The 25658-nt window shown below is 43.1% G+C and overlaps 1 protein-coding gene across 1 annotated transcript in view; it reads left to right on the top strand.

The window, feature by feature from the left end:
• Positions 1-25658, top strand: part of LOC307028837 (inactive dipeptidyl peptidase 10-like) — a 500108-nt gene that overhangs the window by 250304 nt on the left and 224146 nt on the right. The window contains exons 2-3 of the mRNA XM_079664182.1: positions 989-1100; positions 11663-11758. Of these exons, the coding sequence (XP_079520308.1) occupies positions 989-1100; positions 11663-11758 (208 nt within the window). The remainder of the gene's footprint in view (positions 1-988; positions 1101-11662; positions 11759-25658) is intronic.

Raw genomic sequence — 25658 nt, forward strand, 5'->3', positions numbered from 1 at the left:
ATGGGTAGTGTAGTGTCTTCGGCCATCCTAAACTGGATATCATATCGCATTAACAACACCACATCTGGCGTCACAGAGATCTTCTGTTACCGTCCTTTCTTCTTAGAGGAAGTACAGAAACACGTAACTCTGGATTTGTTTTAATGTTTGAGGTGCAATAAACGACACAGCAGCTTTTTGGCATGTTAAAACTATTATTTTCTGCCTCGCTCATGAGAGTAACAGCTGGCGAAATTACAGCCTCGTCTACTGATTTAAAATGTGTGCTCTAAAATTATATTTATAGATGACTATTATCATTATTATAAGCAAGACAATAAATGGCAAAGATATGTAGAAAATAAACGTATTTGAGATACGTTCATAACGAACGTAACGTGGGAGAAAATAAGTTTCTAGCTAAAAGTAATTGAGAATGCAGTTTAGTTCAGTGGGAACGTCATTTTTAGGAGACAGGGTTGAGATATGGCAAATCCACCCAAATGACCCCAGAAGTGGGTTATGTTTGCTAAATCTCTTTAAAAAGGTGAAATTTAACTTGTTTGGCATCAATCTTGACACGGGGTACTTATTATATGTTATAGTTTGGATCCCTAATGCTCTTAGTCTACTCTCCCATCATTCAAGGGTGGTTTTCACTATAAGTAATGGGTTTTCTTTGGACGGAAACTATAATTTACATTTTTTTTACTATGTTCAATCTGAATTTACTTTAAAAATAAAAACATCTATATTGATTGTGACTTTTCTACATCCAACTCACAGGTTTATCATTGCTTTGAGAAAAAAGATTATTAATTTACCCCTTTTAGAATTGAAGTTATAGTCATTTGTTCAGGGCATGTCCTTTTCGACTCCGAGACCTGAAAAACAGGCTCAGGGCTTAACAGGTTAAAACCCTCTAAATACATTATTTTGTATTTTTCTTTCAGCATTATTGATATATGATTCAACAGTATTGACATGCTTTGTTCCCCTTGCTGTGTAGGACACAGGGCCGATCGGGTCAGATAAGAACTGGAAGGGCATCGGGATCTCTCTGCTGGTCATCGCGGGGGTGCTCTCTCTCATCGGGCTCTCCATCGTTCTGCTGTCTAATGGTGAGGCTCCCTGCACACCCATCACTCACAGTGCAGAGCAAAACGCTTTCTATTCCATTCAAAATTAAGCGCTGGCCATTTGCAGTAGAGCTACTTACAGTGGAAGAAATAAGTATTTGTTCCCCTGCAGATTTTGTAAGTTTGCCCACTTACAAATACATTGACAGTCTATAATTGTAATGGTAGGTTTATATAAACAGTGAAAGAAAATCCAGAAATGTACATAAAAGATAAACATTTATTTGCATTTAACTTTGGGAAATAAGTATTTGATCCCCTTGCAGAAAACAAGGATTCTGGCTCCCACAGACCGGTTACATGAGTCCTTTTCCTTTAAAAAATTACTCCTAATATCTACATGTTACCTGTATAAAAAACACCTGTCCAAAGAATCATCCAATCAGATTCCAACCCCTCCACCATGGGCAAGACTGAAGAGCTGTCTAAAGACCTCAGGGACAAGACTATAGACCTGCACAAGGCTGGGATTAGCTACAAGACCATCAGAAAGCAGCTTGGTGAGAAGGACTGTTGGTGCGATTATTCAGAAGAAGAATGTGTGTGTTTCTAAATGAAAGAAAAATAAAATGACCATCAGTCGCCCTTGATCTGGGGCTCCACATAAGATCTCTCCCCGTTGGGTATTGATGATCATGAGAAAGGTGAGGGATCAGCCAAGAACTACACAGGAGGAACCAACCCAGTCTCATAAAAAAATGTGTAATAACTACGTTGGTCCACAACTTGGGACGTAGTATTTTTACAAAAACGCCTCTGAAATTGTAAGATCCCTACGTTTTTCTTCACCATTCATTCCAATGGCTGGCGTCTATGTCACGTGATCTTCAAATTTCTGCCTGCAGAAAAACAACAACATGGCCGACCTTTGTTTTATTCATGGTGGAAAATGCCTATTTTAAGGTTAGTTTGGCCATTAAAATGCGTTTTGATGTCATTTGATGCGAGAAATATGAGTTGTTATTTCAAATTATGTGTGCAGTGGATGTACATGATCTTTAGTTTTCTAGTTATTACGAAGATTAATTCAGGAAATTGTGTCCATACAACGTTTCCATTGTTGCCAAGGTGGTTGCTAGGGACGCTGCTATCAATATTATTTCTGTTATGTTGTGTAACTGTTTAATGGTCTTATCTTTATTGCTACCCCCTTCCCCGTCAATGTATAGTGTTGGTCCACAGCGCAAACGTATTAGTTTAACAAAATCTGCATCTAAAATTGTGGCATAGATACGTTATTTTCCCCTGTGCAATTCCAGTCTCACATCTCACATCACATCGTTATAAACAAATACCGGAAACAGACCGAAAACATTTTTTAAAAATAAAATAATACTTTATTCCGAGTGTGCTTGCTTTTCTCTTTGAAAGTCATCACATAACGGCATTGTAATACACGGTTCGGCTGCATTGAATATTACATATCTGCCGTAGTTCTCTATTTATAGAGCCCTGATGAGAAGACTTCTAGACAAACTGGAAGAACTGCCGCCAAAACTAAAAACGTGACGTGGATCATAAATATTTAAGCAATTAAACAAGATCTTACATTTCTTTTCACACAATACTTCTCCTCGCAGTATCAATACTAATTCGGCTGACTTTTATATTTGATCCAATTGGTAGATAGGCTGCAGACATCTATCAATATGTGTGTATACCTCCAGCAATGTTAACTATGTTGAAGCACTTATTTTAACTGATATTATATGTATTATTGTTACGTCCCAACTAGGGGAAGAGGAATGCAACACACACCAGTATGTAATTGGTAAAAGTTATAAGCTGTTTTAATGCACAACAGGTGAACAAAATGGCAGGCAAGCAGCCTGAAACAAACAAAAGAGCCAAAAGGGCACAGGTTGACAAATAACCAACTAAAGGAGGACTCTAAAAAAGGAGTCTAAACGCATACGGGAAATAACACTATCACACTAAATAAAGAACGAAACAAAACCTCACTTCAAGAGTGGTACAACTAACCGAGGGAGTTTACACAAAACACAGCTAAACTAAAGGCAACAGTCACAAATCCTAACTATACTCTAAACCCTACTAATACACAATATCACACGGCGATAGACACACAAGATTAACCACAGCATGAAGAGCAAAATGCGAGAGGCGTCTGTCCTCTTAACAGAGCCTCCAGAGTGTCAGTTGTCCCCAGCCTTTGTACTCCTCCCCAGCAGGTGTGCGCCGGCTGTGCACTTCGATTGGATGACGTCTCATCCAATCACCTCTTCGGATGCAGCGAGGGCGGGACCAGGAGATGACAGCCAATGACGTCGAGGCAACCACACAGCTCATTCACATATTACCCACATGCACACAGCTGCAAACAATCCCAAACAGATTAACGAGCAGACAGAAACAGCAGCCGTAACAATTATACTCTTATAATATGTATGTAGATAGTATAAGAAATGAGCAGAATATGACAGTTTAATGGTGGAGGTATACACACATATTGATAGATGTCTTGTAATGCACTGTTGAGGAACCTGCAACCGAAGTTTTTCATTCATTGCATAACTACACCGTAGTTGTGTATATGATATGTCAATAAACCTTAGAAAATCTTGAAATCTTGAAAGGGATGTGCAAAATAGTCATTATATACAGTCTTTAATTAACTATTAGTAGAGAATAACGAGTAATGCATATACTTTATAGGGATCCTATTAATATCTAATAATACAAATAATAAAATGCAATAATGCGCTTTAACCACTTGGTGTCCCTTTATATCAGCTGTGCACCTTTATGGTGTAAATACAGCCTATCTAACAATTGGATCAAATATAAAAGTCAGTCGAATTAGTGTTGATACTGCAAGGAGACGTATTATGTGAAAAGAAATGTAAGATGTTGTTTGATTGCTGAAATATTTATGATCTTGCCTACGTCTGTTTCCGGTATTTGTTTTTGGCGATGTGGTGTGAGATGTGAGATTGGGTTGGAGAATTGCACATGGGAAAATAACGTATCTATGCCACAATTTTAGATGCGGATTTTGTTAAACTAATACGTTTGCGCTGTGGACCAACACTATACATTGACGGGGAAGGGGGTAGCAATACAGATAACACCATTAAACAGTTACACAACATAACAGAAATAATATCGATAACAGCGTCCCTTGCAACCACCTTGGTAATAATGAAAACGTTGTATGGACACAATTTCCTGAAGTAATCTTCGTAATAACTAGCAATCTAAAGATCATGTACATCCACTGCATACATAATCTGAAATAGCAACACATATGTCTCGCATTAAATGACATCAAAACGCATTTTAGTGGCCAAACTAAGCTTAAAATAGGCATTTTCCCACCGAGAATAAAACGAAGGTCGGCCATGTTGTTTTTTTTCTGCAGGGAGGGATTTGAAGATCACGTGACATAGAGACGCCAGCCATTGGAAATTAATGGTGAAAAAAAACGTAGGGATCTTACAATATCAGAGGCGTTTTTGTAGAAATACTACGTCCCAAGTTGCGGACCAACGTAGTTATTACACGTTTAGATGTGAGACTGGGTTGGAGGAACTTGTTAATGATCTCAAGGCAGCTGGGAGCACCGTCACCAAGAAAACTATTGGTATACACCATAATGGATCAAATCCTGCAATTTTGACAATGAACATCTGAATGATTCAGAGAACGCTTGGGAGAAGATGATGTCATCAGTGTCACGGTTGGAGGGCAAGTTACACAGGACCCAAAAGCAGAATATCCAAATTCAAAAATACTTTTATTGCAAAAACTAGCAACAAAGTAAAAATAAGGGAAGGCAAAAACACAAAAAACCCTCTGAACAAAAAACCTTCCAACAACATCAAATAATCCCACAAAGACCAACAGAAAAACCAGAACTGAGGTTACCTACTGTAACCCCAGCTTCTATGAGTAAATGGCGCAGCCCTCTAAGGCTATCGCTATTGGGTAATCCCCCTGCGCCCCCGCGCAGCACTGAAACACTTGTAGTCCACGCCCACTCGCAAGGTGGGCCCCACCCTCGGGCCTCCTTCCGGTATAAATAGTAAGGAGGCCCGGCAATCTGCTCCCATACCAAATAACTTTTCTTCAGCTATTCGTAGAGCCAGTGGGGCCCAGCGCTTAGAGGGCTGCGCCATTTACTCATAGAAGCTGGGGTTACAGTAGGTAACCTCAGTTCTATTTCGTATATGGCTTCGCCCTCTAAGGCTATCGCTATTGGGTTAAGGGCGAAGCATGATGTAGTCTGCGCCCCACTGGGTCCGCCCGGCACTAGAAGCACAGACACACCTGCTAAATAACACCCCATGCCTGTTGTGCCATGCGTAATGGCGCATCACCGTCCCTGGAACATAGCAAAACATGCCTATCTTCCCGACGGTGTGAAGGCTGGGAACAATACATACCGGCCGCTGTGAGAAAGTAGAGACGAAGGTCCCACCTTGCGCAGCGATCATAGAGGGGGAACAGCAGCTCTAGTGGGGGAACAGCAGCTCTCTGCGTGTCAGACAGGCAGGAGAGCGCCCAGCTGGATCCCTGACGTCACTCACTCTGACCAGGCACTCCGTACGAAGTGTCTCAGAGGAAAAAGGTACATCCCTCCTATAAGAGGGGAAAAGGGCCGCTCTCCGCGTGCCGAGAGGCAGGACAGAGGCGCACAGTTGGATCCCTGACGTCACTCACTCCGACAGGACACCCAGTACAGGGTGTGTCAGAGAGGAATGGGAGACATCCCTCAAATAAAAATGAATAAACGAACAGGGGGAAGACCAAGATGCAGCAGTGCAAATATCTTCCACTCCACATTCCTCCGTGCAAAGCCGTGGAGGAGGAAATTCCTCTGGTGGAGTGCGCATTGATGTTCTCCGGGGGCTCCACCCCAGAGGACACATGCCTGTGAAACAGCCTCACACAAACTGTGTGACAGCCGTTGTGCAGACAGAGGTTGCCCGATCGAGAGCTCTCTATAGTGCACAAACAGGTGCTGAGAATGGCGCAAGGCAGCCGTGCGCGCCACCTAGCAAGACAGCGCGCGCACAGGACAGAGGAGATTTAAAAAAATAGCGGGGGTCAAAAACCGCGCAACACACTGTTCCTGGGATGACAGGAGTGTTTCTTGTATCCCATGGCACTGCTGTGGGGAGAGGCTTCTCTGTGAAGTGCCGTAATGGTCTTCATGGTGACGAGCCACGCCACCGCCGCCGCTGCCCGTGAGGCAAAAGGGCTGCGAGGGAGTTTCCAAACCCTGCCTTTCACTTCCTCTCTCCTCATGAGGCGCGTACACGACCAGGGGATGAGAGGTGTGTGCATGCTGTCCACACGAGGCATTATAACGGTGCTCGTGGGTTATTATGACCGTGTGTAGGAGGCATATCTGGGACAGAGGAATGCCGCGAGTTCTGCAGTTTATAAACCAATAGGTTAAAACAGCAGGCTTCTGCAGCGAATGAACCACCTCTGGAGTGTCCCCCTGTTGGAAGAGACCCAAGGGGATCATCAAGTGACCAGCTGACGCCAACGCCGGAGAGGGCTGTGTGGGTTATGACACGCCGGAGGAGAGCTGTCAGTTCCTCCCCTCGCTGCCGCGAGAGTCGCGCTCTCATGCTGGCTGAGTTTAACTCCACTCCCAGATAAACGATTGTCTGAGAGGGAAGAGGACAGCTCTTCTTCCAATTTATTATGAAACCCAGGCTTTGACAGATGCGATACGAGATGTACAGTCTGTAAAGCGACTTCCTCCTTGGGGCGAGCCAGCAAATAGCAGGTCGTCCAGAGAAAAAACACATTCTCATCCCTCCTCTGTGTAGTGGCTCCAGCCTCCTCTACACAAATACGAGGAGCCAGGAAATATCCGATTGTCTCGTCTGATATTCCCTGAATGGAAAACGCAGGAATTTCCTGTGTTTTGGGATGATGGGTACGTGAAAGTTGCATCCTTCAGGTGGAAGTGAACCAGTCGTCCTGGTGAAAACATTCCAGTACCTGTTTGATCGTCAGCATGTGGAATACTGACAGATCGAGGATGTCTCATTCCCCCAGTCTTTTTCGGGATTAGAAATATAACGGGAGTGAAAACCCCTGATTTTCCTCCCTTTGAGGAACCCTGGAAATATCCTCTTTCAACAGGAGTTCCAGCAGCTCTGATTGGAGCGCAAGACATAGCTTCTGGGAGGACAGGAGTGTTTCCTGTATCCCATTGAACTGTGGGGGGGGGGGGGGGGGGGGGGGGGGGAGAGGCGAACTGCAGGACGTATCCTCTGCTGATCAGCCTGCTCATCCATCTGTCCATCAGACACACGCGCTGCCACTCTGAGAAACACTCTAAGAGTGGGCGCACATGCTCGAGATGTTCTGTGGTCGTCATGGCAACGAGCCACGCCAGGGAGCCTCCACACGCTGCGTTTCACTCCGGCTCTCATCATGAGGCGTGTACACGCTCTGGGGATGGATGGAGGTGTGTGCAGTGCTGTCCACACGAGGCGTTATAACAGCGCTCATGGGTTTATTATGCCCGTGTGTAGGAGGCGTATCTCGGACAGAGGAATGCCGCGAGCTCTGCAGGTTATTAGCCGAGGTTAAAACCGGCAGGCTTCTGCAGCGAGCCCTGCTGTCTACTTAATCAACAGATTAGTGACAGCCGGCTTAATTAGCGAGCTCTGCAGGTTATTAACCGATAGGTTAAAACCAGCAGGCTTCTTGCAGCGAGCCCTGGCGCCGTGGCGCTGCGGGCGCTGCCGCTGGGGGCACTCAGCCTGGAATACTGCTCATTCCCCCGTTCTGGCTTCTCTGTGATGCCATTGCCCTCGCCGCCACTGTTAGGCAAAAGGGCTGCAAGGAAGCCTCCACACGCTGCGTTTCACTCCGACTCTCATCATGAGGCGCGTACACGCTCTGGGGATGGATGGAGGTGTGTACAGTGCTGTCCACACGAGGCGTTATAACAGCGCTCATGGGTTTATTATGCCCGTGTGTAGGAGGCGTATCCCGGACAGAGGAATGCCACGAGCTCTGCAGGTTACTAACCGAGGTTAAAACCGGCAGGCTTCTGCAGCGAGCCCTGCTGTCTACTTATTCAACAGATTAGTGACAGCCGGCTTAATTAGCAAGCTCTGCAGGTTATTAACCGATAGGTTAAAACCAGCAGGCTTCTTGCAGCGAGCCCTGGCGCTGCGGGCGCTGCCGCTGGGGGCACTCAGCCTGGAATACTGCTCATTCCCCCGTTCTGGCTTCTCTGTGATGCCATTGCCCTTGCCGCCACTGTGAGGCGAAAGGGCTGCGAGGAAGCCTCCACACGCTGCGTTTCACTCCGAATCTCATCATGAGGCGCGTACACGCTCAGGGGATGGATGGAGGTGTGTGCAGTGCTGCCCACATGAGGCGTTATAACGGCGCTCATGGGTTTATTAAGGCCGTGTGTACGAGGCGTATCTCGGACAGAGGAATGCCGCGAGCTCTGTAGTTTATTAACCAACAGGTTAAAACCAGGCTTCTGCAGCGAGCCCTGCTGTCTACTAATCAACAAATGAGTGGCAGCCGGTTTAATTAGCGCGCTCTGAAATGTATTAACCGACAGGTTAAAACCAGGCTTTAGCAACGAGCCCTGCTGGCTATTAACCGACAGGTTATAGGCAGCTGGTTTACACAGGGCGTGAGGCAACCCCAGGTGGGCTTGGACCGAACGGGCTGCGCGGGGGCCTCCACACGCTGCGTCTCACTCTGACTCTCATCATGAGACGTGTACACGCTCAGGGGATGAGTGGAGGTGTGTGCAGTGCTGCCCACATGAGGCGTTATAACGGCGCTCATGGGTTTATTATGACCGTGTGTAGGAGGCGTATCTCGGACAGGGGAATGCCGCGAGCTCTGCAGGTTTATTAACCGATAGGTTAAAACCAGCAGGCTTCTGCAGGGAGCCCTGCTGTCTACTTAATCAACAGATTAGTGGCAGCCGGCTTAATTACCGGCTCCGCTTCCTCGGAGGCTTTCGCGGAGCAGACCAGGAGCGGGGGAGCCTCACTCCCCTTTGACTTGCCGCCGGGAGACCCTGTCTCTGGGGTGGCGGGGGAGCGGGGACGTGAGACGGAGCCCCTGCAGCCGCCGGGGCGGTTGCTGTGGGCGTCTCTCCGCTTGCGGCCTCCTGTGGCCGGCTGCTGCGGGCGTTGGTGCCGCTGTGGCAGCTCATCGACTGGAGCCAGCTGTACATGTTGGCGAATGCCGTCCACCTGTTCTGCGGCCGTCTTCATGGACTCCACCATGGCGTGGAACTGGGGTCCGAACAGCCCGTCCGGGCTGATTGAAGCGTCCAGTAGCACTTTTCTGGCCGTCTCCATAACAGACGCCGCCGCGCTGTGGTGACGGAGAGGGGGAAAGCATGTTCGGCCGCCAATCTGGCACCCTGCTCCGACTCTATCTCCCCCGTCCGGGGGAGAGGAGGGAGGGGAGAACAGAACGGTGAACCGTGGAGGGAGGCGGGGCAGGAGTTGCTTCGGACTCCTGCCCGGCACTCTGCACCAGGGACACGAGGCCCCGTCCGCGGGCTCGTAAGCCTGGACGGGCCAATCGTCCTCCTCGGCCACAGCAGCAAGAGTGTCCACTCTCCGCTTCCTGTCGCCCGAGGGGAGACGAGCGCAGTGCATGCTACCTGCTGGTTTAGAGCCGCGTACGCGTGCTCTGACCCCCGGCAGGATTCGCATACTGCTTTTATCTCTGCAGGTCATAACTCATTATGAACCCAGAGCCACATGAGGGACAATCACGGACGCAGTTGTTGCTCATGATGATTCTCAATTGCTGTGCTTCAGTAACTGTGCTGGTTTGCTGAAAAAAAGAGGGAGCAGATTGCCGGGCCTCCTTCCTATTTATACCGGAAGGAGGCCCGAGGGTGGGGCCCACCTTGCGGGTGGGCGTGGACTACAAGTGTTTCAGTGCTGCACGGGGGCGCAGGGGGATTACCCAATAGCGATAGCCTTAGAGGGCGAAGCCATATACGAAATAGAACCCAAATGCACACAAACTAATCAACTGAACAGGACACAGGTGAGGGGGGAGGAGACAACACAGGGCACCAGGTGCACACAATCAGCAGTAACAGACAAGATGGGAGGGGAAACACAGAGACAAGAAACTAAAGACAGAACCAGACATGACAAAAACACAACACAGACAGATTGTAACAGTCAGTTGAGACACAAATATTGATCTTTGGCATCAACTTGACCCGCTGTGTTCGGAGGAAGAGCGATGCTGACTATAACCCCAGAACACCATCCCCACCATCAGCAATGAGGTGGAAACATTCTGCTTTGGGGGTGTTTCTCTGCTAACGGGACAGGACCACTTCCCTGCATCGAGGAGAGGATGGACGGGGCCATGTCCCGTAACATCTTGGCCGATAGCCTCCTTCCCTCAGCCAGGACACTGAAGATGCGTTATGGAGGGGTCTTCCAGCTGGACAATGACCCTGAACATACGGCCAAGGCAACACAGGAGTAGCTAAAGAAGAAGAACATTTAGGTGATGGAGGGGCCTAGCCAGTCTCCGGACCTTAATCCCATAGAAAATCTGTGGAGGGAGCTGAAGCTTCCAGATGCCAAGCATCAGCCTCAAAACTTTAAGGGTTTGGAGAGGATCTTCAGAGAGGAGTGGACCAACATCCTTCCTGAGATGTGCACAAACCTGGAGACCAACTACAAGAAGTGTCTGACCTCTTTGTGTCCAACAAGGGTTTCTCCACCAAGTACTAACAAATATTTTGCAAGGGGATCAAATGCTTATTTCCTCCACTGTATCTTAAGAAATGTTACCTCATCCATTCACTGTTCATCACTTGTCATTTTGTGTGTGCTTATACAGTATGTAAAAACATTTGAAAACATCTGTGGTTTTGATATAGCTTGGGATTTTGTACAACGTGCGTAGCTGCATTTTAAGCGTCACTATAAAACTTAAAGGTCCCATGTTTTGGCCATTTCTACTGATCATATTTCCATTGTTGAGGTCTAGTAGAATATATTTACATTGTTCAATGTTACAAAATCACATTGGTTTCTCATACAGCATCTCTGTATAGTATGTGTATTCACTCTCTGTCCTACACGCCTTGTTGGAGCTCCTGCCCCCCCTCCCTATGAGCCCACTGTGCTCTGATTGGTCAGCTCGCCCACTCTGTTCTGATGAGTCAATCACCGTTACAGCGGAACGTCAGTGTTTATGTTTTACAATGGCGTTTGTTAGCAACCAGAAAATGACACCAGTAATGACAAACAGATGAGAATGCTGCGTGGGGTCTGGGTGCCGTGTTGGCGGGACGTTGTGGGGCTCGCTGGTCGCCCTGTGGGGCCCGAGGAGCGGACAGTGTGAGGAGGATTACTGGTGTCGTTTCCTAGTTGCTGCGGGGGGTCTGCATGGTCTATATTAAGCATCCAGGGAAACACAGCAGGAAATCCATCTCACACTGTCCGCTCCGGGGGCCTTGTGAGCTCCGCCTTTTTTATTTTTAGGGATAATTCATTGTTTATATTATAATTATTTTTTTTCTCCTGTAGATGATGCTGGTAAACCTTTTGGTTCAGAGCTGACACTGGATGACCTGTTTCAAAGAGACTTCCAGTTACATGATCCGGATGCCAAGTGGATCAGTGGTAAGTTGTAAAAACAGCTGCTGACACTGCAAATAACTTTAGGAAGTTGTAGCATGTGGTTGGTTCTGCTATTGCACAAATTTTCTCAATATTTTTTTCCTGCACTATCTGCAACCTCTAAACCACGGAGCCCCCTAGGGGTCATGGAGAAGAACAAACAAATTGGTTGAAAAAAACAAAATCTATATATGTTTTGCAAAACTTTTCATTTAGCTCAATGTACTTCCGGGTCAGTTCGGCAACACAGAAACCACAACAATGGAGCGGTTCATCGATTTTTACTTTGAGCTTGGCCTAAAATATAAAGATATAACATCAGTGCTTGGCAATAGGCACGGGTTTCACATAAGTGAAAGACATCTCAAGGGAACACTCAGAGCGAGGCGACATGCACGTCAATAACTCATGAACATAATGTTGTAAAAATACAAACAACATGACTTTACATAGCAAGGTAGACAACGAGCTACAGAGTCGTTTTTATCAGAACAGTTTGATACGCGCCGTATTCAGAGTTTAACATCAAGAATTGGTCACAATCTGCAGCTGGAGGAGGGAGAGGAGTGCTTAGGGACTGTCTACAAACTGCAACGCCGAAAATATATACTCATAGAAAAATGCTTGAATGAATACAGGAATTTTCCCTAAAGATTTTACAGGAAAACACTGTTTTGTTACAGATGATTCCTCTCTTTTCAAAATCCATTGTCTTAAAATGTTACATTAAAATTCAATAAAGTTCTGATGAGAAAAACTGTTTTTTACAATTTCTTTCATTAGATTTTTATGATCAAACACTAAAATAAATACAGAACCTAAAGTTCTACAGGGAGATTACAGTTATTTAGCAGCTTTTTTCTAACATTTTCCAATCAAACACGTTAAATAAAATGACAGAACAAAATGTTCTGTCGGGAACAATTAAATATTTGTTGAATTCTACAACCATTAATGAATGAAAATTTAATATTTAGAAATCTACTTATAAACAGTAGAAACTAAAAGTAAGTTTACTTTTTTAAGATTACTTTGAAACATTCTCAACTGAAAATAACAGAAATTACAAAATGGCGACATATGTTCACATTGTCAATTTGAAGGATTAGTGTGCAGGATTGAGTACGTCTAACAATGGGAATGTAGGTTCCAACCAATGGATAACTTGTTCACTCACCCTCCTATCCCAAGTTTGTAGGAGAATGTATATTGGTTGCAAAAAACTTGAGGCCCAATCCTGTTTCCTCTGCCCATTCTGCGCTACTGTAGACGTGGCAGTGCAACCTAGAGGACAAAAAGACAACAATTAGTAAACCATAATGATGAATGTTATTATCAGCAGCTGCTTATAGATCCCCTATCTTGTATGATGGACCTTTGAAGCAGGGTTGGAAACTTAAACACTATTGATTGTAAAACAGTTATTGAGAGCATCCCAAGGGAATTTAACCTATGCTAAGCCCCTTCCAGAACACCAACGTTCTAATACCTTAGAAACTACACATGTCTCACATGCATTTTGAACAAAAGTGAGGTCATTTGGCAGTTAGAGCAAAGACCTTTTTGTTTGATAGTTCTCCTAAGAATGTTGGCGACATCCAAACAAATAGCAATGACTCTCCTTGCAGAGAATACAGTGATATACAGTTCAAAGTTGCTGTAACGGCTCTTTTTCACAGCAGTCAATTGGACTTTTCAAAGAAAGAAAAGTAAACGTGTTACTAGAAATACTAGCGGTGGATTTTCTTTATTCAAAGTTTCTGAGTTAGACTGGTGGTAAATAAGCATGCACAACACCTGGAATTTAAAAAGCAAAGCAAAAAAGGGTAATTGTTGTTATTTGGGATTATAGATTTTCTTGACTCAAATAGAAGGTTTGAAAAGTCAAGCCAATTCTTAAGTGCTTTAAACCTGCACTTTGTATAGAAGTCTATACAAATATTACTTTTCTCGCTAGATTTAAAGCATCAGTAATTGTTCCAAAGTATTTACCGGTCTCAATTGCTAGTTTAAAGTGGACCTATCATGCTATATTTGAACAATATAGTGTAGGACCATACATATATAAGGCATATTTATACTTTTTATTTTTCAAAATACCAAACAGATCATGCATTTTAGCCATTCCTCATTTCGCTCAATTTAACACTGTCTTTGCATGGGCTGATTCTGTGAGAACAGCATCATCTACAGGCCTGGCATATGTACTATAGCGTCTCCAGCGCTTTCGAACGGCAATGTCCGTGGCTGTCTCCTCCTGATTGGTGGAGTTGGCCCAATAGCCGTAGCGTCACTTCTGTGACGTCATAGAAGTGTTCAAATCTGGATCAGTCTGTATCAGATCCGTTGGAGCCCCTTTTTAAGAGATTTGGGTATGGAGGAAAATAGAGAGGGTTGTGTTTTCTGACACTTGGTGAGTTCCCTGGAACACCAGGGACACATATTCATGTATAAAAGACGTACAAAAGTGCATTTTGCATGATAGGTCACCTTTAAAGTATCCTTCAAGAAAGCGTGAGGTTCTTTTTGTAAAATGTGTATTGACCAGATGCTACCATGGCCATGTCTGATCATGGTGCTGTCTGTATTTTGATCTTGTTAATTCTGTAAAAAACAAGATGACGATGTCCATAATACTAAACTCTCGAAGCACCAAACCGGGGACTTGTGAGTATCCCCACACCCGTCCGGCGCCTCACACGTTGAGCAACTCAGGAGAAGAATAGAGTCCAACCCCTATCCAGAAGTAAGGTTCCAGAGCCGACGCTGTGTATAGAGGTGAGCCCAAACAGATAACCAACTAGTAACGCTCCACCTCCCGCACAAGCTCCGACTCCTTCCCCCCCAGAGAGGTGACGTTCCACGTCCCCAAAGCCAGCTTCTGTTGCCCGGGTCTGGTCCGTCGAGACCCTCTGCTTTCAATGACACCCTTCTGGCAGCGCACCCGACCCCATCGCTGTTTTCCGTAGGTGGTGGGCCCGCGGAACGGAGAAGCGGAGGTGTTGCCCCAATGCCTTTTCGGGTTGTGGCTGGCTGGGCTCTGTGGCAAGCCCGGCCACCACACGCTCGCCAACGAGTCCTCCTTCTGGGCCTGGCTCCAGAAGGGGACCCCTGGCTTAATCCGGGCCGGGTATCCTCACTTCCTGTGTCGTCTTTCATTAGGTCTTTTGAACCAATCTTAGTATGGCCCCTTGCCTGAGACCAATTTGCCATGGGAGACCCTACCAGGAACACAAGCTAAAGAAAGATGATGATCAATATTATTATTATTTTAAGGACTCTGATTTTCTCGTAGATGTTGTTCAGATGATTGATCCTCATAAAACATAATGATGCAGCATTGAGGGAAACAATGATATCAAGACTTAACCTCATATTTCCTGAAAGTTCATATTTTTTCTTCACACAGCGAGGTTTAGTTCATGGGAAAGAAGCGGGTTGTATGAGTTTGGTAACAGCATCATCTAATGGGAGAATTCCTTTAATTCTTATTCTTTCAAAGCAGTGGTAAATCCTGGGATGGCTGAGTCTCTGTTAATCACATCTGAGATTGCAAGTCACCTTTATACCCGGGGGCTTTATAGATGGAACTGTGGTCAACTCAGAAGGACAGTAGCCCCATTTTCCAATGACTTCAGCTGTAAAGTGTTTTGTATAACCATTGATTTGATACATGCGCTGCATATAAATTATGCAGAGAGGACTGGGTTTTGTTTCACCGTGGGTACAGTTCCTAAATGACAACAGTCCTTTTGAGGATTTCCTGGCCTGTTGAATACAAGCAATCCACATCCCTTTCATATTTATTTTCCTGTCATTATACCCAATCGTGTTTGGAGTGTTTGCTAGTCTATAGCCCTCTCTGTTGAGATTGATGCCTCTGAGCTTTTTCGTTGACATTTACATGAGATGGGGAGTTTGAAATTATTTAGATCTGTCAAATGCGTCTCCCTGAACTGGAGTGTTGGTTTGAGATCACACTGGAGTTATTGCAGGCTCTCCTGTTATTGTTTCCACTGTGGAGAGTTGAAGTGTAGTCTCATTGAGCCGAGATGTCTGACTGAGACACATCCTCCTTAATAAGTATTTTCTGTTGTTGTTATTTCTTGTCTCTTGTCCAACGCTCCTCTCAGGGGCACCAAGTCCTTGTGTTTCTGGCCCAGTAGAAATGTAAGTCAGTAGGTCAGGGATAATGTGCAGCAATGTGGTCATTTATGAAAAAGAACAAAGACAGGGCAACCAGGATCCCGAAGCGAAGTGTCTTGATAAATTATCCCACACTGTAAAATGTTTGGCTGTAAGATTACAGTAAATTACTGGCTACTAGTTGCATGGATTTCACAGTAATTTACTGTAGATATTTTACAGTAAATTAGAATACAAGTACAACTAAATACTGCGACTGTTGTGCACCGACATAAATGTTGAGTCGAGTCATGTTTCATGTTTTGTTTAACTATTTTCTGTCTTGTCTCCCACTTCCTATCCTGGTGTGTGTCTCCCGCCCTCATCAGCGTCAGCCCCGCCCCTGATTGTCCCCACCTGTGTCTTGTTATGCTGCTTTTAAATTCCCCTGTCTCCAATGTGTTCTTTGTCACAGCAAGCAAATCTTGCTTTATGAAATTTACGAATAAACGCAAGATGGAGACTGAGAAGCTTACATTATATGGAAAGCCGATGAGTGAGGTCAATGAATTTAAATATCTGGGGCTATGGTTAGATAGTAAATGTACATGGAAAACTCATATTAAACATTTGGAAACAAAATCCAAAAAAGTGTTGAACCTATTAAGAGCAGTGGCTGGATGTGACTGGAGGGCAGACAAACAGGCATTAATCGACATCTATCGGGCAATTATGAGGACAACACTGGATTATGGGTGTTTAATATATGCAGCAGCAGCACAAACGTCATTACTAAAAATTGATAGGTTACAATATAAAGCGTTACGGTTGTGTATAGGTGCAATTAAGTCAACCCCTACTAATGCAATATTAGTTGAAGCAGGAGAGACTCCATTGGAGCTAAGAAGAGAGAAAATTGCTCTTGCTTATTGGGTCAGGTTAAAAGGAAGTGGGGAAGGAAATATCACAAACAAAATACTACAGGAGTGCTGGGAATATTCTAAGTTTCAGGGGCGTGGGTTTGGATGGACAAATAAAGAAAAAATAAGGACATACGGCATGCATGAGTTAGAGTTTTCACCATCAAATCCATTCAGTAGTGTACCCCCATGGCTCTTTCCAATAGTAAATATAGATGTGAGTATTGTAGAAAAGAAAAGAGAGTGGCAAATAAATGAAGTAGGACTCAAAACAAGTTTGTACCTCAGGAATAATTATCACAATTACCTCAAAATATATACAGATGGTTCTAAAAACAAAGAAGAGTGTGTCGGAATTGGTATATATATCCCAGAATTTAAAGTGTCAATATCAAAAAGAGCATCAGACCAACTTTCAGTGTATACAGCAGAAATGCTGGCAGTAGTAATAGGATTACAGTGGGTGGAAGAGGTCAGACCAGACAGGGTGGTGATATGCACAGATTCATTATCCAGTTTACAAAGCATACAGTCAACAACAACTGCCAGAGAAGACATACTCATAGAAATCAATCACAGCCTGTTAAGACTTCACAGAAGCGGCATAGATCTGCAGTTCTGCTGGGTGCCTGCGCATGAGGGGGTGAAAGGGAACGAGTGTGCTGATAGATTAGCAAAAAGTGCACTACAAAAGGAAATCACATTACCAGTTCAACTTGGAAAAGGAGAAGGAAAAGCAGTTATTAAGAAGAAAGGGATGGAGATCTGGCAGAAAAGGTGGGAGAAAGACCAGAAAGGCAAAGAATACCATCAAGTGCAAAAGACAATTACAATTAATATTTATAAAGAAAGAAACAGAAGGGAGGAAGTAATGATAGCTAGGCTCAGACTAAATCACACTGCATTAAATGGTACGCTGTATGTCATGGGGAAAAGTGACAGTGACAAGTGTGGGAACTGTGGAGTTAGGGAAAATGTGGAACATATTTTATTACATTGTGTCACCTATAGAGTTGAAAGAGGGAAATTAAGGGATACAGTTTTAGAGGCAGAGAGGGAGTGGAATGTAGCGGGTATTCTGGGAACAGAAGGAGAAGGAGTAAGAGCTATCAGAAAAGCACTGTTCACCTTTTTGAGGGAAACTGGGATAGGGAAAATAATTTAACAGTAGACCATGGATGATTTGTTTTTTGTTTTGTTTTATTTATTTTATTTTATTTTATTTTATGGTTTTCTTTTTGATATGCTGGTTTATTAGAGGACTGACATGATGATACACACTCGTGTACAGTAGGTGGCGGTATGCAACCAAAAGCTGTTTGCGACCCGCCATTAAAAAAGAGAAGAAGAAGAAGAAGTGTTCTTTGTCAGTTCGTCTTGTCTCTTGCCATGGTCAGGTTTATGCTCTCTTTGTGCTCTTGTAAAGTTTTGATCCTCACTACGTGAGCACTTTCATTTTGTTCTCAATTTTTGTCATCTCAACTAGAGATTCGATAGTAACTTTTTTTGTTCATCTTGCTGTTTTTTTGGAAAATAAAGTATCTTACCAATACTTTACCTCTTTCTCCCGGGTCGTGCAATTGGGTCCTTCATCCTGAGTGTCTGAGTTCTTAACAGTGATTTTACAGTTGCCATGCCCATGGAATTACTGTGATATAGCAGTACAGAGCTGTGGTATTATGGTACCTTGCTGTACATACATTACAGCAATTACCTGTATTTTCACACTATTACTGTAGGAGTAATGCAACACATTAGCCAGTAATTTACTATAAATATACAAATGTAAATAATACGATAATATATTATAAATTTGACTAGTTAACTGGGATTGTACCCATTGCTTGAATTGGAATAAAAAAGGTGCCAGTACTCTAAATCAGCAACTGCTTCAAGTCAATTTATTTATACAGCCCAAAAACAAGTATTTGGCTCAAAGTCATATATCCATAATGCTGGTGGGTTTTTCTCTTTACTGTATATTTATTACAATCTGTGTTTTGTTTCTGTCATGTCTGGTTCTTTCTTTGTTTTCCTGTCTCTGTGTTTCCCCTCCCATCTTGTCTGTTTCTGCTGATTGTGTGCACCTGGTGCCGGTGTTGTCTCCTCCCCTCTCACCTGTGTCTTGTTCAGTTGATTAGTTTGTGTGCATTTAGGTTCTGGTTTTTCTGTTGGTCTTTTTGGAATTATTGATGTTGTTAGAAGGTTTTTGTGCAGAGGGATTTTTGTGTTTTGCCATGCCTGATTTTACTTTGTTGCTCGTTGCTACGCTGGGCATATTTGTTGTCATGCGTCATGACGTGCCGCCGGCGGCTGAATACCGGCATTTTACTCTTTAAGAAGTCCCGGTACCACATGGGTACAAATTAGAAGTGCCGATACTGCGTACCGGTGAGTACCGGCCCAATTCAAGCACTGATTATACCATAACTACACAATTCAATCAGCTCAATCGAAAAAGAAAAACAAAGAAAATGCCCGTTTTAACTTTGTATTACTCCATTGAAGTGCAAAGTACATTTCACAGTGTCTTGGACATGTTGTTACGGCCCCAACCTCTACTCCGCTGTAGTGGCTCGTGCTGAGACCCGCAACATGAAAGAATACACGCAATAACCGGTACTTGGTAACGAGCATTTATTGATGATCAGCCGTTTGCTCACACAAGCGAAACGGGAAACAAAAAGAGGTCTGGAGGACTGGCCAAAAGGGACAAACAGAAGGAGGGAACCCGAGCCAGCCACACCCGGCCACACCATGGACCGTAGGACCCAGAGCTTCCCCCCCTAACCAGAAATCAAATATAAACCCTATGGGAAACAAAATAAAGCAGCAAAAACTGGACTACCAGGTCCTCCAGGCTAAACACATCTGAAAAAATATAGCCTACAGCTCAAAATGGCAAAGAGGTATTCTAAGGAGAGTGTCTCCCGGCGTTAGGACAGGCGAGACATCCTTCTCCTCTAACTTCTCTTTATATAACACGGTTGAGTGGAATTTGTAACACATGGGCAGAGGCGGAGCCAGGGGCAGACCAGGTGCACCTGGGCAGAGGCGGAGCTAGGGGCAGACCAGGTGCACCTGTAGCAGGGAGACAAAGAAAACAAGGAGGGGAGCACGTAACACATGTCTACACAGACATCCACTCGAAGTCAACAGTTTTTCTGAAGAATGTGCTGACATGGGGATTTGAATTGCCATGCCTCTTTTTGGCTTTCGAGCCCGTCTCAGGATTAAGGCCCAGGAAGCACCTGAAAACAATAAACCAAGACAACAATTTCAATGTTACATAGATGTAGGTATATGTTGCATCGTTTATTTGAAGGCAGATGCAGCGGTGCCCCTTTCAATTTAACTAAAACCTGCAACAAAGAAAGAAAGTAGTATTTTAAAGCCAAGCAAGAGTGACAAAAGCAAGAAAATCACTTAATTTGTTGTGTTATCACAGAGGATGGTCTGAATACAGTATTTTACTATGAAATAATACAGTAACATGTTGTGTCCTGGTAATCATTGATCCAGTACATTCACAGTAATTAAATGTGCCTGTATTAATTTCACTGTGAAATTCAAAATTACAGTATAATATTGTGAACATTACAGGTAAAGACTGTAAAGTGTTAAACAGTCATTTATTGTAAAATATTACAGCTAAATATTGTCAAATCATGGTAATATTTGTACAGTTTATTTATTACACGGCTACATACCAAATAAACCAAAGGCATGTCTCACAATATTGGTTTAAAATGATCGTCTTGCTTCTACTAAGAAAAAAGAGTCTGTTCCACTGTGTACCAATGACCGAAACTGCAGAAACAGCAACGTATCTTAAAATAACAGCAGCACTGATCGAGGTTTGCTGTAACCGTCCAACCGTCTCGCAGCATACACTCGTAGATCTTGCACATCATCAGCCTCAGCCACACATTCCTACTGCTCTCAATAACGTTGCTTTTGATCACTCTGAGAGCGCCCTTAACGGGAAAAGAACACATACAGATGGAGCACTGAATTTCAGACTCCAGCTTACAGCTTCCTGCCTACCACCTGCCAAAGACCAGTATAGAGGAATGTTAAGCCCTCCCACTATTTTCCAAGAGGGCGTTGCCAGATTTTCAATTTCAGGTTTTAACCAGGAGATGGCGCTTCATTCACAAATACAGAAAGACAAGTTTCATGGATTTTCAGTTGTGTTTTGAAGAGCATTTGAACACATCAATATTTTAGATCAACTGAAGTATATCTAATCTTGTAATTCAATAATATATAGTCTTTATATATTAAATAATCATAATTATAATGTAAATGTTTACATTACACTTCTTTATTTGTTATGCTCATACTTTAACCTTTACAATCGTTTGCTTTAATATGCAGTATATTTTTGTGTTTGCTTCCTCCTGCTCCCTTTCGGACACATACTGTATGATTTATTATTATTATTAATATGAAGATATTATTAAGATAAGATAAGATGTTACTTTATTGATTGAACATTTTAGTTTAGAATGTGCTGTCCCACGGTAATTCAGAAGGCTCACAGGTCACATTCCGACCATTATTTAAAACAATAGGTGCTTTCACACCGTCTACAGTTTGATTTGTATAGAGGGAGCTCTGTCAGTTTTCGAATTACCCATTTGCTTTCGGGGAGCCCTATTTTTCAGAGCACATCCTGCTACTAAATATGTCACACGCACGCTCTGTTGACTGGCGCAGCAGTGCGGATGCGATCAATTGCTATAAAAACACTCTTCTACTAATACAGACGGTGTCACTATGCCGACGGATGTGGCCGTTGTTGAAGCCTCTTCAGGCTCCGCATCGGCAGGCCTCTCCCTCGGTGTGGAGCTGTCAAGCTCGACCCTAACGCCGCTTACAGCCGGCCAACTAAAAGTTGTTTTCCGTTCACGTTGTCATTTTTAGACTCCTTCGCTTCTTTGCTTGTGAATCCAAAAGCTGTGACGCTTGGCTGTTTTCGTTTTGCCATATTTTTTTATTACAAAGCCAGAGTTAAAAAAATATCAATATGAACATTTCAAATACCGCGCCGGCATCACCGCCATAACCATAGCAACGTAAGTAAGAATGCAGCGCCGCCACGTACAGATGGCAACACCCAGACATATTCACAAATATAAAACAAATATTCAGAAACTGTAATGAACAATAACTATTATTTATTTCAAGAACTGTTATTTACAGAAACTCAACATTTCTAATCTGTGTGACACAAATATGCACGATTGTTTTGGGCTCCCCCTATTTATCTCAAAGTCAGCCTTCAGGGGAGCTCCCTCCCTCTTCGGGGGAGCCAAGCTCCCCCTAGCTCCCCCCCATTTCGAACAGTGTCTGTGGCTGAATGGCCAGCGATTAGGTGCGGCGCATTTATAGGTGATCAGAGCTAACTGCCTGCCGTCAGATTTCATTTAAAAAACAGATCTGATTTTAAGACTATTTCTGCGCTCATAAAGAATGATAAGAATAAGAATAATGCGTATTGAACTGGTTTCATTAATTAGTGAGTTTATTTAACACTAGAACCGCCAATCGGGTCAATTTGTGTGATGTGTGTTGTGTGTGTGCAATGTAACTTTTTTTCAATAAAATATTAAAGTCTCCCAGTCCGTGACTTTTCCTGAAAGTGTGTTATGTAGCACCCTATGTTGTTACAAATTGCATTCTAATCGCGGGATTTGACGGGTTTAGGTAGGCCTATACAAAAACCTCTGGCGGTTCTAGTGTTAAGCTAATTAGGTACAGTAGAAGCCCTTTTTTTATCAGTAACGAATTTAGCAGTTGAACATAAAAGTCGACTAACTGAGGGTCACTTGCAATGACAGTGTTGTGTCTAACTGTAAGCTTGTCACTCAGAGTAACCTACCGTTAATTTAGCTGCTGGAGAAGAAAGATCAAGGGGGGAGGGGGGGAGAGAGCTGTGGTTGATGGGCCATTAGTTGTGTAAATACACAGCTGAGAGCTGCCGTTTCATTCAGACTGTTTAAAAAACTGTAACAACGGATTATTTTTCTTAGCGGATGCATGTAAATTTAAATCAATACATACAACTATTTTTTAAATCAATACATACAACTATTTTTTAAATCAATAAAAACATTTTCTAAATCCATAAAAGCATTTAAATTAATATTGGGAGTCATGTCGTTACTTTGTTGAGAATGTGGCCGTGTAATAAGCGGGATAATTTGCAGCGACTTGTTCCTTATGGGGAAAATAACACCCGTCATGTGTGTGTAGAGGTGTGTGTGGTTAAAACACTTTCATGAAGTGAAGGAATTTCCTTCTATAAAACAGCTGTGGGCAGCAGTGAGTGTCACGGACATGAATTCATAGATCAAAGCAGACTGGTGCACACACTCTCCTGTCCTGCCAGGCGACACGCCCGTTCTAAGCCGTGTCCCTCACTCACATCCCAAGCATCCCCGAAAAGTGTATTATGTTGTTACATCTCAGATGTTATGTTTCAGTGGTGCTCTGTCTATGTTCAGTGATGCAAACCTGTCACCTTTCGGCGAAATTCGCCGTTTTGAATCCAAAATAAGTCGTTTGTGTGATTCATGTAGATCTGCAATACAAATATTTTTGGGATATGGAGGGGGCTGGGACCCGGAGTAATCTGCGGCCGTGAGCTGTTATGTGCCATCATGACATGCATGGTGTTCTTTTTTTATATATTATAATGAAGTACGAGCTGTGTGCTCGAGTATTCCTGCCTGTCGGCTCTGCTCATGGATGTATAATAAGACTCTGCTGCTCCGAGATGATACTGCGGTCAAGTGAGCCTACGCTACGTTTCTGTTGGTCAAGTGAGCCGTCCCAAAATTGAAAGTTCGCCCGTATTACGAGTTTTACGGTAAAAATGAAGTCGGCGAGTCTTTACTGGCGTGTAACATCTTCCGGTTTTCAGAATAAGACGAGTTTTTTTTTTACGGTATATATATTGTAATGATCCCAGGAAATTTCGGAGACAGATGTATTCCTCAGTTAGGCGTCTTCCCGCCATTGTTTATTAAAGACAACACACATCAACAGGGACACATGTGTCTCTCTCTTATGGACGTCCATGAACTAGCAAGCAGCAGACTGCGGTTACATAACTTCCGGTCTTAGACCGGAAGTCCGCTGCAATAAATTAAAATAGAACTGTCAGTATGATCAAATCCTAATTTTGAGACATTAGTTTACATGATCTTTGAACATTGAGCTAAAAACAAATATTTCTTTCTCATATTATAAATCAGATTGTCTTGTAATCTAGGCGAAACACTGCTCAAATAGGACATTTTGGATAGCTTTTATTATGAAATTAAACATCAGATTGTTATGAAATTTCATGAGTAGCTCACTGAGGTGGTCTACTATAACACTGAATAGAAGAAGTTCTTTGGAAGCAAAGATTTTAGGAAAAATTGCAATTTGAAATCAGGATGAACACTGTTCAAATTCCACTTTTTACATAGCTTTTATTCTGAAATTCCAAATCAGATTGACATGAAATTTCATGAGTAGCTATCTGAGGTGGTCTACTATCACACTGAATCGAAGAACTTCTGTGGAAGCAAAGATTTGTGGAAATATTGCAATTTGAAATCAGGAGGAACACTGTTCAAATTCCACATTTTACATAGCTTTTATTCTGAAATTCCAAATCAGATTGTTATGAAATTTTATGAGCAGCTATCTGAGGTGGTCTACTATCACATTGAATTGAAGAACTTCTGTGGAAGCAAAGATTTTTGGATATATTGCAATTTGAAATCAGGAGCAACACTGTTCAAATTCCACTTTTTGGATTGGTTTTATTCTGAAATTCCACATCAGATTGTTATGAAATTTTATGAGCAGCTATCTGAGGTGGTCTACTATCACACTGAATCGAAGAACTTCTGTGGAAGCAAAGATTTGAGGAAATATTGAAATTTGAAATCAGGAGCAACACTGTTCAAATTCCACATTTTACATAGCTTTTATTCTGAAATTCCACATCAGATTGTTATGAAATTTTATGAGCAGCTATCTGAGGTGGTCTACTATCACACAGAATAGCAGAAGTACTGTTGAAGCAGACATTTTAGGAAAAATTACAATTTCCAATCAGGAGGAACACTGTTCAAATTCCATATTTTGTGTACACATACAGTAAGTGAGCTTCAGTGTGTCGGTGAAAGTGAGAGTCAAGTGTTGTTTGCAGCTGTTTTTCAATTTAAATGCAAAGGACACATTCCCAATGGCCTGCCCTTGCTTTTTTAAGTGTGTCTTCGTCGGTCGCCAGACATTCTTCATGATACCATCGCTCACATGTATCACACTGTATCTGTAAAATAAAATAAGCAAAGTCAATGATTTATCAGTCATACATTGCTTCTTGGATGTGTCTTGAACATATATGATTACATAAAAGTACCGTAATTTGATTGAAATAAAGAGCGTGGGGCGGGGGGGAGATGAAGATCGTGGTTCAATTAGGTTTTAACACCTTCAATATATTTTAATTTAGTTTATACCAGTCTATATTAGAATTGAAGAACAACAACAACGAAAAATCCTGCAGTCATTGATTTAAAAGGAAAACTCACCCAAAGGGTATTCGGAGGTCCAGATCCAGGGGGCTTTGGGGCAGCGCACATCGCACAGTCATTGTCCATATCAAACACTGAGATGAAATACATTTATGTTATTATTTACTTATGTACACATAACACAGTTCAGTTACAACAGACTTGCAATCAAAACACATTTAGCTTGTCAACAAGATGATTGATAATCATCCACTCAGGCGTATTGAAAGCCTGACAGTCTAAATCAATGTAACTGTCACTATTCAAAATTCTTTA

Source organism: Notothenia rossii, assembly GCF_949606895.1.
Source record: "Notothenia rossii genome assembly, chromosome: 2".
NCBI classification, from domain to species: Eukaryota; Metazoa; Chordata; class Actinopteri; order Perciformes; family Nototheniidae; genus Notothenia; species Notothenia rossii.